This window comes from Amblyomma mixtum, chromosome 5 (assembly GCF_055824585.1).
Source record: "Amblyomma mixtum isolate Tamu chromosome 5, ASM5582458v1, whole genome shotgun sequence".
Classification (NCBI taxonomy): Eukaryota; Metazoa; Arthropoda; class Arachnida; order Ixodida; family Ixodidae; genus Amblyomma; species Amblyomma mixtum.
The window spans coordinates 118,707,775-118,721,643 of NC_143016.1; the positions used below are offsets into that span (position 1 = coordinate 118,707,775).

The 13,869-nt window shown below is 46.8% G+C and overlaps 2 protein-coding genes across 2 annotated transcripts in view; both read left to right on the forward strand.

Annotated features, from left to right (window-relative positions):
- The first annotated feature begins 2,810 nt into the window (after positions 1-2,810).
- Positions 2,811-13,869, forward strand: part of LOC149343470 (uncharacterized protein C15orf61) — a 36,919-nt gene continuing 25,860 nt past the window's right edge. Inside the window, exon 1 of the mRNA XM_089545938.1 lies at positions 2,811-2,959. The gene's annotated coding sequence lies outside the window, so the exon portion shown is untranslated. The remainder of the gene's footprint in view (positions 2,960-13,869) is intronic.
- Tasp1 (Taspase 1) lies at positions 2,966-5,020 on the forward strand. The gene has a single exon (XM_089545937.1). The coding sequence runs from the start codon at positions 2,986-2,988 to the stop codon at positions 4,057-4,059; it is 1,074 nt and encodes a 357-aa protein (XP_089402063.1). The 5' UTR covers positions 2,966-2,985; the 3' UTR covers positions 4,060-5,020.

The window sequence follows — 13,869 nt, forward strand, 5'->3', positions numbered from 1 at the left end:
ATGGTTCTTCCCATGGTTCTCCCGGGACCCTATCCAGACATGCAAGTCCTTTTTTTTACTTTTTTTTTTAATTTCCGCCTTTCATGACGATCGTCCGCGCTTGCTGCGCTTCGCACTCATCAATGGTTTCTGCTCTTCGATTAGCGCACGTGCAACTGATTTTCCCGCGTCTGGTGGGATTGTGAGCAAACAGGGTGTACGGGTCGAAATGAAAGGCTCGTTAAAGGGGCCCTGCGACACACACAAAAAAAAACATGTGGTTTCCATTCTTTGTATGCATACGGGACACTGTGATGCCTGAACACCCAACGAAATCAACGAAATTGTCGAGCCCATAATAACAAACCCGGATATTTCGAAGGAAAGTCGCGCTGTATAAAGAACTCGATATATCGAACGGCGCGACGCGCCCCTACAAGTGGCGCTTCTCCTAACGATGTTCGATCACTTTTCAGCCCCTGATGGCAGCTCTAGCGCTGTGAAATGACAGATTCATAATTGAATTAAATCGTATTGCTTAACGGCAGAGCCACTGGCTCCAAAAGGAGGTTATATTGGAGTACACAGCTCTTGGAAGCTCTGCGTTCTTTGGATGCATATGCTCAATTGTGTTGGTGCTGCATGCATGATTGCTGGTTTGTAGCGGTTCTGTAGCGTTTCGCGTATGCTTAGACACGTTCGCCGTGGCAGGGTACGTGTGACGCTATGCAGATTTTACCCTTTAAAATGTCAGCTCTGGGCCAAGCAACTACACTGTAATCAGCTGCACTCATTTCTTTCTTCATGTCTAAATCGCAGAAAATGTAAATTAGGCTTCGCAAATATTTTTACATGGGCCGAGCAAATTTTTCCTCTTGTGTCCATTAAAATCCCTAGGGAAACTCATCGTTATTTGACTAGTAACCAATATATGTCTTTGCTAAGTCCTATGAGAATCCTCAGGGACTTCCCACGGACCTGCCTTGGATACACAAAGTGCGGCCAAAAGGATGTGTGAGAGGTGTCCACGGGAGTTTCTCCGCAGTTCCTGTGGACATCCGCATGTCCTTTCAGATTTCGCAGGGACATCCCCTGGATGTCAGTGCTGTCACTGGGGGTGGTCTAAAATAATCTGGAGTCCTCCATTTCGACGTCCCTCATAGCGTGAGTTCCCTTGGGAAGTTAAACGGCAACTCCCGCGATTTCTTGACGTTCACAGATGCCAATGAAATTTGTGTTACAAGTTTTTTTCAAATTCAAGGTATAGTGAGGTGTGTACCAAAGGCACGAGAAGTGCTAGTTTTCTCTCTAAAGAATCCTAGAAACGTCTTAGTTAACGACGCACGTTTCTATAGAAGTGCAGTCTCACTCATGATCACGTCAAGACATCTTCAAGAAACGGTAGTTGCATGAACCCAACCGTATTATCTTGATTTGATCATCCTTGCAGCTAGATCAAGTTGCACAGTTGAGAGTCCATACCGCGGTGAGCACGGATCACGTCATGCGTTTCTGACCTCCACATATTTTATTCGAGCGATCGAATCCAGCGGCGTTAAGTACAGCACATGCGTTTATAGTTAGCTGACTGCTACCATTTGGACAGCGGTACGTGTTATCTGTCAAAGACTGTCACTTTTTCACTCAAACTCCAAACGTGCAAATACGTTTTAAACAATTTGAAATCACGATCGCTATATCTGTGCGCCAACCACTCGGCCACAAGCATTCTAAAGTTACTCTCACGGTACTGTGAGTCGTGCGACGATGTTTATATAGTGTTGAAGAAACAGGAAGCTCATTTTCACAGCCGGCCTCCTCTCCGGCGTGGCAGCGAAAACCCCGCTAGCGACAGAATGGTGTGGTCTTCGAAAAGAAAGGTGCCGGACACTGGAAAACACAGAGGCACAGTTTGACCTAAAGTTCCTAGTTTGGATAGAGTGCACTACTTTGGGCGAGCTCTCGCAGGCTGCCATGTCCATGTTCCCATATGTGACTCCATGTTCCCATATGTGACTCGATCTACGTCAGCGTTTTTTTCCCCCGCATCATGGAGGAAGAGGAAGGACTCCAAGCCCGCATGTAAACGAAACAGCACGGCGGCGGCTGCCTCGTGAGCTCTCGAAATATAGCAGCAGTTCGTGCTTGGAGCACGCTGTCATCTTCAATAATTGTGGAGTTTTTTTTTTTTTTCGAAATTGGCAAAATCTAGAAACCGAAACTAAGTCAAATAATATAATTTTATGACAAAACAGTCCATACAACTTTCCTTCCGAAAAACTATGATAACGAAGGGGGACCCATGACATCTAGAAAACGTGCGTGGAAATCATATTCGGAATAAAAAGCGCATCGGATCCTGCTGATGTTCAGATAAAAATCAGCCGAATCCACTCGTGAGGGCATTCTTTGTCAGCTGAGCCCAGAACTTGGGCTGTTGCGAGAGTGGTTTCATTTATTCCTTCTCCAGCGTTACTTTATGATCAACTGCTTAGGATATGAATTAAGGGACATGCAAAGATCTCAAACCAGAAGACGACGATAACGAAGGGATCATTTTATAGCCTCGTCGCCGAGAAAGCAAGGATGCTAATTAGTAAGTATTGACTTCCTAAACTTATTATCGTTACATTTTATCTGTCATACGAGGTGACATGACCCATTTGACGATAATTTCCTCCGTGGGCGCAATGCGTGCTTCTGCCTTATTTGTTGAAGGACCTAGGCCTCAGCAGCCTCTCCTCACGCGCTTGTGAGTGTTTCTAGTACTCGCCGCAAATGTCGCTACCTACTACTACTACTCGAAAAGATGGAAAAAGAGGCGTTTATTGTTTTACACGTCTAGGAGGGGATGATGGCGAGTATGGCGGCGTCCATGAGCGGCAAAGTTGGTTTGTGCGCTGAAGACCGGTGTCCCAGCTAAGAAGCCGTCCGTGCGCGGCACGTGGGCCCGGCGACTCAGGTCGGACGACGAAAAGAGGTTAGCACTAGTCTCCCTCTCTCTCGATGGAGGCCGTGGTGGCCGTGCACGTGGGCGCTGGCTTCCACGCGCCCGAGAAGCTGGCCGACTACCGCCGGCTGTGCGCGGCTGCGTGCCGTCGCGCCGTGGGTCTGCTCGAACGCTCGGACGGCAGCGCGCTGGAAGCTGTTGCTGGAGCCGTGACCGTACTCGAGGACGACCCGCTGACAAACGCGGGCTTCGGTTCAAACTTGACGTCGTGCGGCCGCGTCGAGTGCGACGCCTCGGTGATGGATGGGCGCACGCTGGGCTTCGGCGCCGTGGGCGCCGTGCCGCGCGTCGCCAACCCCGTGCTTGTGGCCGAGGCGCTCTGCCGCAAGCAACAGGGCGGACCGCTGCCGCTGGGCCTCACGCCGCCCTGCTTCCTGGTGGGCGAAGGGGCGCTGCGCTGGGCGCGTGACCACGTGCGCGCCGACTTGGAACGCGAGCCCCGGGCGCTGGTGTCGTCGCAAGCGCGCAGGCGCTACGCCAAGCTGCGGAGACGGCTGGAGCGCAGTGCCCAGGACCCGCTGGACACGGTGGGCGCCGTGTGCATGGACCGCCGGGGCGACGTGGCGGCCGCCGTGTCTAGCGGCGGCATCTGGCTCAAGCACTCTGGTCGCGTTGGACAAGCTGCCGTTTACGGCTGCGGCTGCTGGGCAGAGAACGCGGCGAGCGGCGGCTGCGCGGTAGCCGTCAGCAGCTCTGGCTCCGGCGAGCAGCTTATCCGGAGCGCTTTGGTGCGCCAATGCGCGCAGGCGCTACGGCGTCCCGAGGACGACAAGCCCGTGATGGCGCTGGACGACTGTTTCCAGAAGGGGTTCCTGCGATCGCCTTTCTTGAACGAGGTGGCTGAGAGGCAAGCTGGAGTCCTAGCGCTCCGCTGGGATCCCCAGTGCAGTGCTGGGGACCTTCTCTGGGCTCACACGACACATTCCATGTGCTACGGGTACATGCTGACTGGTGGCAGTGGACCCAAGTTTGGCTGTTCACAGATGCCTGAAAGTGCGTCTGCGGGCTCCAAAGTGGTGCTTGGTGGTGTGCCGCTTGGTACTCCTCGCGTCGATGACGAAGAGCTGTGACAGTGTTCCGCCACAAACTGTGTGTCCATATTGCACGAGGCAGTGCATTGCTGCAAAGCTGACGGGGTATTTATACAGGGATGTTAGGAACAGTGAGTTTAGTTTTGATTTACAAAGCTGCTAAACAGAGGCAAGTGTTGTTGAGGCCCCTAGCAGCATGAGTGTGCTTCTGATACATCTGAGAACTATTCTCGACTAGTGAGTTTCTTTGAACTCTTTCAGGAAGACCCTCCGGTGGGCTCATTTCTTGCAAGTTGCACTGTCAGTTGACAATAGCTACACGAACCATTACTTTGGCTGCATAAACAGATGTATCGAGCAGAGTATGGCCAGAGCTTCGCAGTGATACCACTGTTTGGTTGGTGCACACAAGCAAAGAATAACACAAGCGCAAAACTGTAGCACAAAACTGTAACGAAACTGCTGCACAACTGTAGCAGAAGTGTAGCACAAAAAAGGACACGATGAAGGAAGCCACACACTACCAGCATTTCTCTTGAATGGCTTTCTTGCATCTTTTTTTGCATTACAAACCCATCATGATTCATTACCAACACACAACATTTTGCCTTGCTTTGTTGTCTTGCAGTCTGAGCAACGGCTTGCACTGTTTATTCATTGGAACAAAGGGTCATTTGTGTATATCTGGTAAGCTGTGAACTGTGCTGACCCTGGCTTCAGGTGCACTGCGATATGTGCTGCTACGGGTCTTGTTACAGTAGGTTGTGTTGTTTTTGGGGATATTTATGTATAGATGCAACATTATACGAGCCAGCAAGTTAGCTCGCTTGTAACACCAGCATTGTGATACAGCCTGTTTATTTCAAAATGATGCTTTTGATAGTTGTATAGGCCTCTGTACTAGGAGAGAGCAGGCTGTACCTGCAAGCCTATTGTTTACAATTGCTCATTGTTTGTTGTCAAAAACCTCTGAATAAAAGAGGTGATGTCTAATATACAAGAGTTGTATTGGCTGCATTCTTCTCTTTTTATACGTGCTTTTTGATCTAGATCACAATTTTTAGGGCTTTCTTTCTCGCATGAAATATTCTTTAGTTTAGTGATTAAATTGAAAATTGGTATTTTGATTCAAGGAGATGGCGCAGCATCTGTCTCACACCTCGGTGGACACCTGAACCGCGCCATAAAGGAAGGGATAAAGGAGGGAGTGAAAGATGAAAGGAAGAAAGAGATAGCATAGTGGAGGGCTCTGGGCTGTGGTTTTCGACCACCTGGGGATCTGTAACTTGCGCTGACATCCCACAGCACACAGGCGCCCGCCATGGCCGGGTTCGAACCCGGGAACTCCGGCTCAGTAGGCAACAGTGGCTTAGCCAGAAATTTTGTTCGGAGGGGGCTCATGTTTCAGCGCAGTCTCCTCATAGAAAATGTGGAGAGATCAAACGCAATAATAACTGCGTTGCCATTGACACTGCCATTGTGCATTAGTTAATGCTACACACTGCCTAGACAAGTGAAATATGTATTTTTAAATAAAAGAATGTATTCATATGTTTAAAAATCGTGGCAGACATAACTGATACCAATGCTTCCATGTTTTTGCGTATTAAGTAAAGAAAATATCACACAAAGTCTAGAACTGTATGAGTCCGAAACCAGCAAAGCAGTGCATGCTGCTGATATGAAAAACGTAAAGGCCATGAAACGAGCAAGTAGAGGACAAATATTTTAATGAATCTTTGTTGTTCAAGAACCTATACATTTCTGTACGCATGCAACAACCAGCGAAAAATCTGTGACGCTGTCCTTCATTCCAGTGTACTGCACAGCAGCAGCTGTCACTGGTCATGTATTGCGAGTAATTGCACCGAAATTTTAGTTGCAACAGAGAGCACAAACGAGTTCTGCAAAATATGCAAGAATATGTAAAATATAAGAATAATAAATTAATTGAAGTTCCTGATTTGAAAATCTAAAGCATGACTTATGAAATCTCAGTGCAGCTTTCGCGTCAAAAGTTTATGGGAACTTTATACCCTCTAAGTATTCGAATTGAAATGCATGGCTCCATAGACTCCGCAGCCGCCGAGAGATGCCCCGGCAAGCCCGCTTGCCATCGATAGGCACTTGAATGCTTGTGCTAGGACGGGGCTCCTTGCGTTACATGACTCCAACTGCATGGGCGTTGCCACAAAATCCAACCCGATTTAGCAATGTTCGCCCCAAAATGTCTTGTCTAGTCTGAAAAAGACATTGTAGGTGACAAAATCCAGAATGACTTCCGGCGCCGGTGGTTGTTTTGGTCAGCGGTGCGTGACAGTTCAAAAAAATTTCGGCGGGGGGGGGGGGGGGGGGGGGGGGCTGAAGCCCCATAAGCACCCCCCCCTGGCTACGCCCCTTGAAGCTAAGCACCCTAATCACTAAGCCACCACGGTGAGAAATAAAAATAGTAAAGCCCTGCCTGCTTCTCACATGAAACACCAGCACCTTGTTTAAATGAGGTGTACTTAGGATTTGATGGGAATTTATTTGTTCAGGGAGGCAATAATTTAGGGCTGCCAACCCATTCAGATATAAAATGGCACTTTAAAACACCTAAATGCTTTCTGTTCACAAGTAGGCGCATTAAAACCTGCAAAACCATGGTTTTCTTAAAATTCTCTTGAGTTAATTAATAAAAAAAAATGTTCAGTTTATGTAGATAGGCCAAATGCAAATTAGGTGCGCAAACAGCGACATTCATAGATCCCTCGGAGTCTTCCTAGCAAGCACTCCTGGTAGAGTGGTGCAGCGGTGAAGCAATGCGCCACTGCTCTTATATGGCAGGTGCTGCCATCGGGGGTAGTGGGGTTGCTCGCGTTGGGTAGCGATTCAGGTTGCTCTTCCCGAGCAGCCTCTCACGATTGGTTGAGCTGCCAACTGAGACGATGGGCAGGCCGCTTATGCTCATCTGGCCACCACTCAGTGGCCAGGTGAGCAGCCTACCACAAAACCGTCTTCAGACAAACACACAATGGCGAAATGCAGGGAATGTCCACTATAAGTGCTAGCACACTAAAAAGCAATGTGAGGTCATGTGCAGACACATGGAATGTGATTGTCCATCCAATTCGTGATATCAGCCTTTTCTTAGGCTATGCAAGATCCACGGAGAGGCTGGGTGGTGAGGTTTACATGGCTTCGACAGCGGTGTCATCCCTTTGCATGCAGAGGTTGTGTTTTCAGACCTACTTAGCCACATCATGTTCTGCGGTGTGTCTTGTCTTTGCAAGAGCTTTGCTGATGCGAACACTGTTGCAGTGAATGCAAAGCACACTGTAGACCACACTGGGGAACTTGTTTCGCACTCTGGGCAAAGGAATATGTGGAAATTATATGTTGTACCTGCAGAAGCTCAATCCTCGCTTATGTTTCTAATGTACGCAGGCCTTGATGTGAAAGAATATGGCACTTATTGCTCTGGTACACAGTGCTTGCATTTCTACCTCAGATGCAAAGTGAGTTGGTGTGTAGTCATTCGTAGGCAGTTGGCAGTCTGGAGCTCTTGAATATTTTGCCTGTCACATAGTACACGTGCTGCATGTGTCATGAGGGTTCAAACAATTTTGGGTTGATGTGGGAGGGCCATGTGGGTGCCATTTTTATAATTACTGAGTATGAATTAGTAAGTTTATGAAGGAAAGGAGGCCCTATGGCCACTGTATGGGGAAAGAGAAAAGGAGCTGGGGTTTGGTGAAATCTTGTTTTTGAGCATCTTTCAAGATCCATGCATTCATTCCCTCATGTTGTTAAGTGATGCTTGCATTGTGCGGCAAAGCTCCATAGGCTGGTGAGTGTTTTTGTCTGGGTCCTTGGGAGACTTGCCTTCATCGTACAAGCATATGTGTTGGGGTCTGTGTTCTCTGTGTGGCAAAGTGTGGACAATGCTACAGAAGATGCACAATGTTCGAAGTGGCTTGTCTGCAGTGCGAGCAATGGGCATTTGTTGGATCCGGTGGTTGCTCATTTTGAGAGTCGTCTTGCGAACTTTGTGGTACCATTCCCATTGTAGTAGCATATCTTCAGGGATAGTTGTGGCATGAGCATTATTTAAAAACTCTTTGGAGGGGTTGGGGCCTCGTTCTTCGGCTATTTTCTATCTCATGGCTGTCTTATGTTCCGCTTTATGCCATGTTTGCAGGGAGTTTAGATTGTTGAGAACAATCACAATCATAATCACAATCATAATCACAACTGTTTATGTTTATCAGGAACATAAACACTTGAGTGCAGTGGGGTCGTGCGGGGACCCTGGGGCGTGCCCCGAATTCCTGTTGAAATCAAGTTTTCTCTCCCTCTCTCACAAGCTGGGGCCAAAGGAGAATAATAGGAAAAGCTGGGCTATCGTGAGGCATCAGTAGGGTAAATGACACCAGATAGTTCATTGTATCCCCCCTCCCCTCCTTCCCCAAATTGATTCACCACCCCTTCTGTCCTGGCCTCGGTCAATAGGCAGCTTGTGTTAATTATTCATACAACATATAACACTGTAAAACATCGCTTTGAGAACTTGCTTAAGGAAATATGTTAAAGGGGCTCTTAAAGAGGCTCTAATAAATTTGTAGTATGCCTGCGATGTTAAAGCACGCCGCTTCACGAATATTCTTGGCCTTAGGAGTCTTGAGGGAAGGGGGCAACAAAATTTGCCCCCATTGTTCTCTGCTACATAGGAGGTATGAACAGGTGTTGCCATGAGTATTGGCCCATCCCTTATGGAGAGGCTTGAGCACACCTATGCATGCATATGTAAATGATTGGAAAGAGCTAGATTTAAATAGTGGAAGGACTATACTCAGGTATACAGGAAATAACCAATCTTACATCTGCAAGAGTAGCCAGGAACAAATAAGTGATACAGGATACCAGAAAAAAAAACAAATTTTCATTTGCAAGAATGACAAGCAAGACACACAATTCATGAATTACAAACTCTGTATGAGAATACTAAGTAAATGTGTCACTACATAACATCCATTATATGATGAGAAAAAATGAGATGTACAAACAGTGGGAGTATTGATCAAATGCATTAGAAAGCACAGTGCTTGATATCATTAATAATGCAAATTTATTCACTTATTTTAAAAATGAGCTGTTTTGCAGAGTGGCATAACAAAAAAAAAGTTCCTCTTAATTTTAATGACAACTTTTTGGGAATGCACTGCTATTTTATTGATCATTTGTGTAACTTTATGCAGCAGGTCTGTAGCTCAACACCTCATGCCATGAAATTTCGCAGATTTCATGCTGCAACTTTTTTAATTATTGTGTAGCAATGCCTGCAGATATATTCATGTTGCATGTTAACTTGTGTTACATGTTACCTGCCACAAACACACAGGGCCACAGGGAGGATTGTAGTGAAGACACCAACACCTTCATGAAGCTCCAAAATACTTCAAAATAAATTTATTAAAATATATTTAACATAAGTTGCCTAATTGAAATATATTTTCCTCTTCAGAATTTCTGCATACTGCACAGAAATCGTTGTCTTGCATAAGTTCTGCTACTCCATATTCTAAGGCACCCTGATCTTGCTCAGGACATGTGGCCCCTTATGTGAACTTTTTGTTTCTTGAACTGAACCCTCTGAACACACAACACTGACAGACTCGCTGCTCTGCTCTACTCAGTGACAGGGGTCTAGCATCTGAGTTATCCCTTACATTAAGAAGACCAGAAAGCTGCGCGAGTTAGTTGTTATCCATTTTTAAACAGCGCGGAAAAGACAACGACTTTTACACACACAGCAACATGAGCACTGACTTTCAGGACAGTAATCCTGGTGACTGTCATGTGTTGCGCTTTGTGAGGGACTGTATTACGGAAGAATATGACGAGGTGCGGTTCCGCAACGTTTGTGGTGTGTCAGTGGATGCCTTTCTCGAAGTACAGTGCATGTACCTTAGATCAACCATTGTTGCTTGGAATGGTGGTGCGGTTATGCAGCGCTCTGGGATTTGTATCGATTCTCGTGTGGCACCAATGCTAAGCGACTGACAGACTGACATGGTTGACGGAGCGATTGAAGGAAAGGTACCGGCCGGCGTACTTAAGATACTTAGATATGTGGGCGATTGCCTAGTCTTTGTAAGGAACGACAGCTTTACGCAGCCTGTGCTGGACACCTTTGTCAGGAATGGCCATGGGCTTACCTTTACCACGGAGTCCATTCAACATGGCAGGATTCAGTTTCTGGATCTAGAAGTGAGGCTTGAACCTGGGCATGTTTGCTTGCTGTATTCGCCATGCTCCGTCAAGAGGGTACTAAGCTTCCAGTCGGGGCATTCCAAGTTGGTGAAGGATGGCAGTGCCACTTCATGTATTCGCGCTGCTCTAAATAAGTCGTGCTTCCATTTGTTTGAGAAAAGTGTGAAAAGCCAAACTGCCAGGCTTAGGGAGGCAGATTTCCCAGAAATCACGATTGGAAGGCAATGTGAAAGAATGGTGTTAAAAATGAAATCTAACCACATGCGTGAAGCAGCCAACTGCCAGAAGGTCGTGGTTATTCCTTACATCCACTTGATATCTCACCGTCTGAAGAAAGTGGGCCGTAAATTTGAAGTTGATGTTTTATTTTTGTCTGGAAGAAAATTGAGTAATATTTGCCCGGCTGTACAAAGAAAGCATGAATCCCTACTTGCTAGTAGGGCCGAAGGTGAATGTACCATTAACCATGCTGAAAGGAGAGTCGATTGCATAAAAGGGGTTGTATTCAGAATCCCCCTGTCTTACGGGGCATGGTATGTAGGACGGACAGGACGTTGCTTAAACGACCGCCTGAGGGAACATTTTAATTCGATTGACAAAGCATGCGGATCAAATTTAGCCCTGCATTGCACACAACGTGAACACGCCTGCACTCCTTTGCTTCAAGAGACGTCTGCAATTTTCAAACACAAAGTTCAGACGGTAAGAGAATTAGTAGAAGCATATCGCATTGATAAGGGGGGTTCTGCGTGTGTTGCAAAACCGTCGTTGTTATTGACTAACCGTGAATTTGCCTTTCTTGAGAAGTTGCTGTCGGAAGATTAAGATAGGATAAGTAGGTTTTTGTGTGTCTTTTGTCTGGATTATGTATAAATGGCGTTTGTGATAATAAATCCTCAGTTGAAAGTCAGCGCTCGTGTTGTTGTGCGTGTAAACATCGTAGTCTTTTTCGCGCTGTTTAAAAAGTGGATATCCGTTACAGTTACACCTCTCCCCACTTTAACTGCGTTTTTGGTGCCGCTTACTAAGTGGCATTGTGCTTGTAAAGCACGCTAAAGTGAGTGTAAGCATGCTTTCGTCAAAGTGGACTAACGTTTTTTATTGCCACGCACAGCATTTACATCGTAAAGCACCTGTGACAAGTGTTTACCCTTCACCATCCTATTTCTGCACCTGCACTGCACTCCGCGCTTAGAGCAATGCCTCTGAGGCTACCATCCAAGTGGGTGACAGAGGAATGACATTCCACAGTCGTTTTCAGTGTCATCCGCAGTCTGGATCTTAGGTCCACAGACAGAGTTGAAGGCGTAGAGCAGTCTTTAGATATCTTTCTTATTCACATTGGAAAAATGGCCACTGACATAACCCATTAAGCGGGCAAATATTTCGGTTTCATCTGGCTCCATGTAATTCCCCCAGGGCGTAAAGGTGCGCTTGTCCTACGTCGTTCTTCAGCTGTGTGTGTGTTTTCGGTGCTACTGTTTTCCTCTCTCGAGTACAATGAACCATCTAGCCCAAATAGAAGTTCTTCTAAACTAAAGGAACTCAAAGAAAGGAGTGACGGTCTTTTAGATTCACTTCTGAGTTACAAAAGGCAGGAGGCTGTATCCAGTTCCCGGTCTTGAAGATCGATTGTCATGAAAGGGGAATGTGTTGGAAGTATCACCCAAGGATAGCTATGTCGCTCCTTAATCACAATTCAGGCCATTCCAAATTAGTTAAGGCAGGCACTGTGACTCCTTGCCTAAAAGCGTCCCTGTCGAAATCTTGCACCCATAAAGTTGTAACCAGCTTCCTGAGGCAAGTGCAGAGGCGAAGGCAAGCTGGTCTTCCGGGTGGGACTCTGGCTCTGATCTGTTAAGGAATCCTCGCAAAAATGGGAAGGGGTGCAGTCCTTTAGGAAAAAGGTGATGATATATGCAAAAGAATCGTGGGCACTCCCTACGGCCACTACATTTCACATCGCTTGAAAAAGGTGGAAGCGAGGTTACAGGGTGCAGTTGTTTTCGCTACAAGAAAAACTCACAACGGTGGTCCTGCAACCCGATGGTGTATTTAGTGATAGCATAAGGGATGTTGCGGCAGCTCATTCGCACATTTGGCTTCATCCTTGCGCTGTCACAGCTCGACATCTACCTGGTGCGTCCGTCGCATTCGCTGTTGGATCACACTATGGAGCTTGGCCCCTTGCTGGTAAGTCACATTATGTAGCGCAGGATTCTAACGAGACAGTCGTCTCCGTTCAGCAGCTGTACGTGGCACGCTTCTTCAGCACCGATATCATATCCTGTCACGTAATTAGCTCAGTTTCGATGACACGTCTTGATGCACTCAAGATCAGAGGAAGACTGGCAAGAGCGCGCACTTTGCTTGCTCATTGATTCCGAGTGGCTCCAAGTGGCTCCTAGTGGCTCCAAGTAGCTCCACGCCACACCTCATTATGACGTGTTTCACATCCTGCAATTTAGACATTTTTGGCTTTTTTGGTTTTGTTTAGGTTTGGCTTATGGGGTTTAATGTCCCGAAGTGACTCAAGGAACATAATTTCTGCTATCCTGCGGGCCCACGCAATCAGCCGTTGCTGATTGCCCAGGCTATAGCTGGACAGAGCAACTTCCCATGAGGAGGTAGCGGGGTGGAGTATAGGTGGTGGCCAAGAAGCAGGTTGGGGCTTTCGGTGACTTCCTTTGATGCTGTGAATATCTGGGATGTCTGCTGTATTTGCAGAACTTTCTTGGAGATGGCTGCAGCTTGGAGATGGCTGGCCGAGGCAGCTCACCTGAAAGCAGGTGGCCTAAGCTGGAGAGCACCTCTGGTTATTCAGCAGCACTTAGCCTCTGTGCTGTCTCCTCGAGACTAAAAGCTACTACACGTTTAATTCATTTAGAGTCAGCCGAAGATTTGAGCAGGAAGCTCTTCCACGTTCATGGAGCATACTTACAGCAGACTTTTCTTAATAGAACAGTTACTGTACAGGCGGGTACAACTCGAGAACACAGTGACAGAAGCATCTCAAAGGAGGCCCTCCATGCCAGTGGCATTGACCGATTTTCATGACGCCGCAGTTAATTCGATTAAGCCGCGGTTAATGTCCTTTCATCCGCCGCCCCCTGGAATATATCACACTAGCAGGCCTAAGGGTATTAACCGTGAGGTCATGAGAATCGATCGACACCATATGCTGGGAAGGCCTTCTTTGAGAGGCGTTTGCAGCTTCGTTGTTTAGTTGCATCCGAATGTAGTATCCACAAACTGAAGCTGATCCCTCTTCCAGGAGCTGATCCTCTCCAGCCTTAGTTATTAGGTAACGACATAATAACTAAGGCTGGTAGAAAACAAAGTGTGAAGGTCCTGAATGTCTTTCGGGAAGCCACAGATAGAAATTCTGGACGTTATAAAATAATCACTGATGAATCGAAAAAGGCACTTAATTGAGTCTGCTGTCATGTAGGGCCTCATTCAGCATTGTGTAAGCGTGGCAGCAAAAGGTCGCTTAATCCCTTACTGCCTGAACTATCAAGGAGTGAATGAAAAGCAAAATCTACATTATATCTTGCCAATGTACTCATATTCAAAGGCCAATATAAAAATTCGTTA

Excerpts from the sequence above, each read along its gene's own strand:
- Tasp1 (XM_089545937.1), top strand. The coding sequence starts at position 2,986 with ATGGAGGCCGTGGTGGCCGTGCACGTGGGCGCTGGCTTCCACGCGCCC.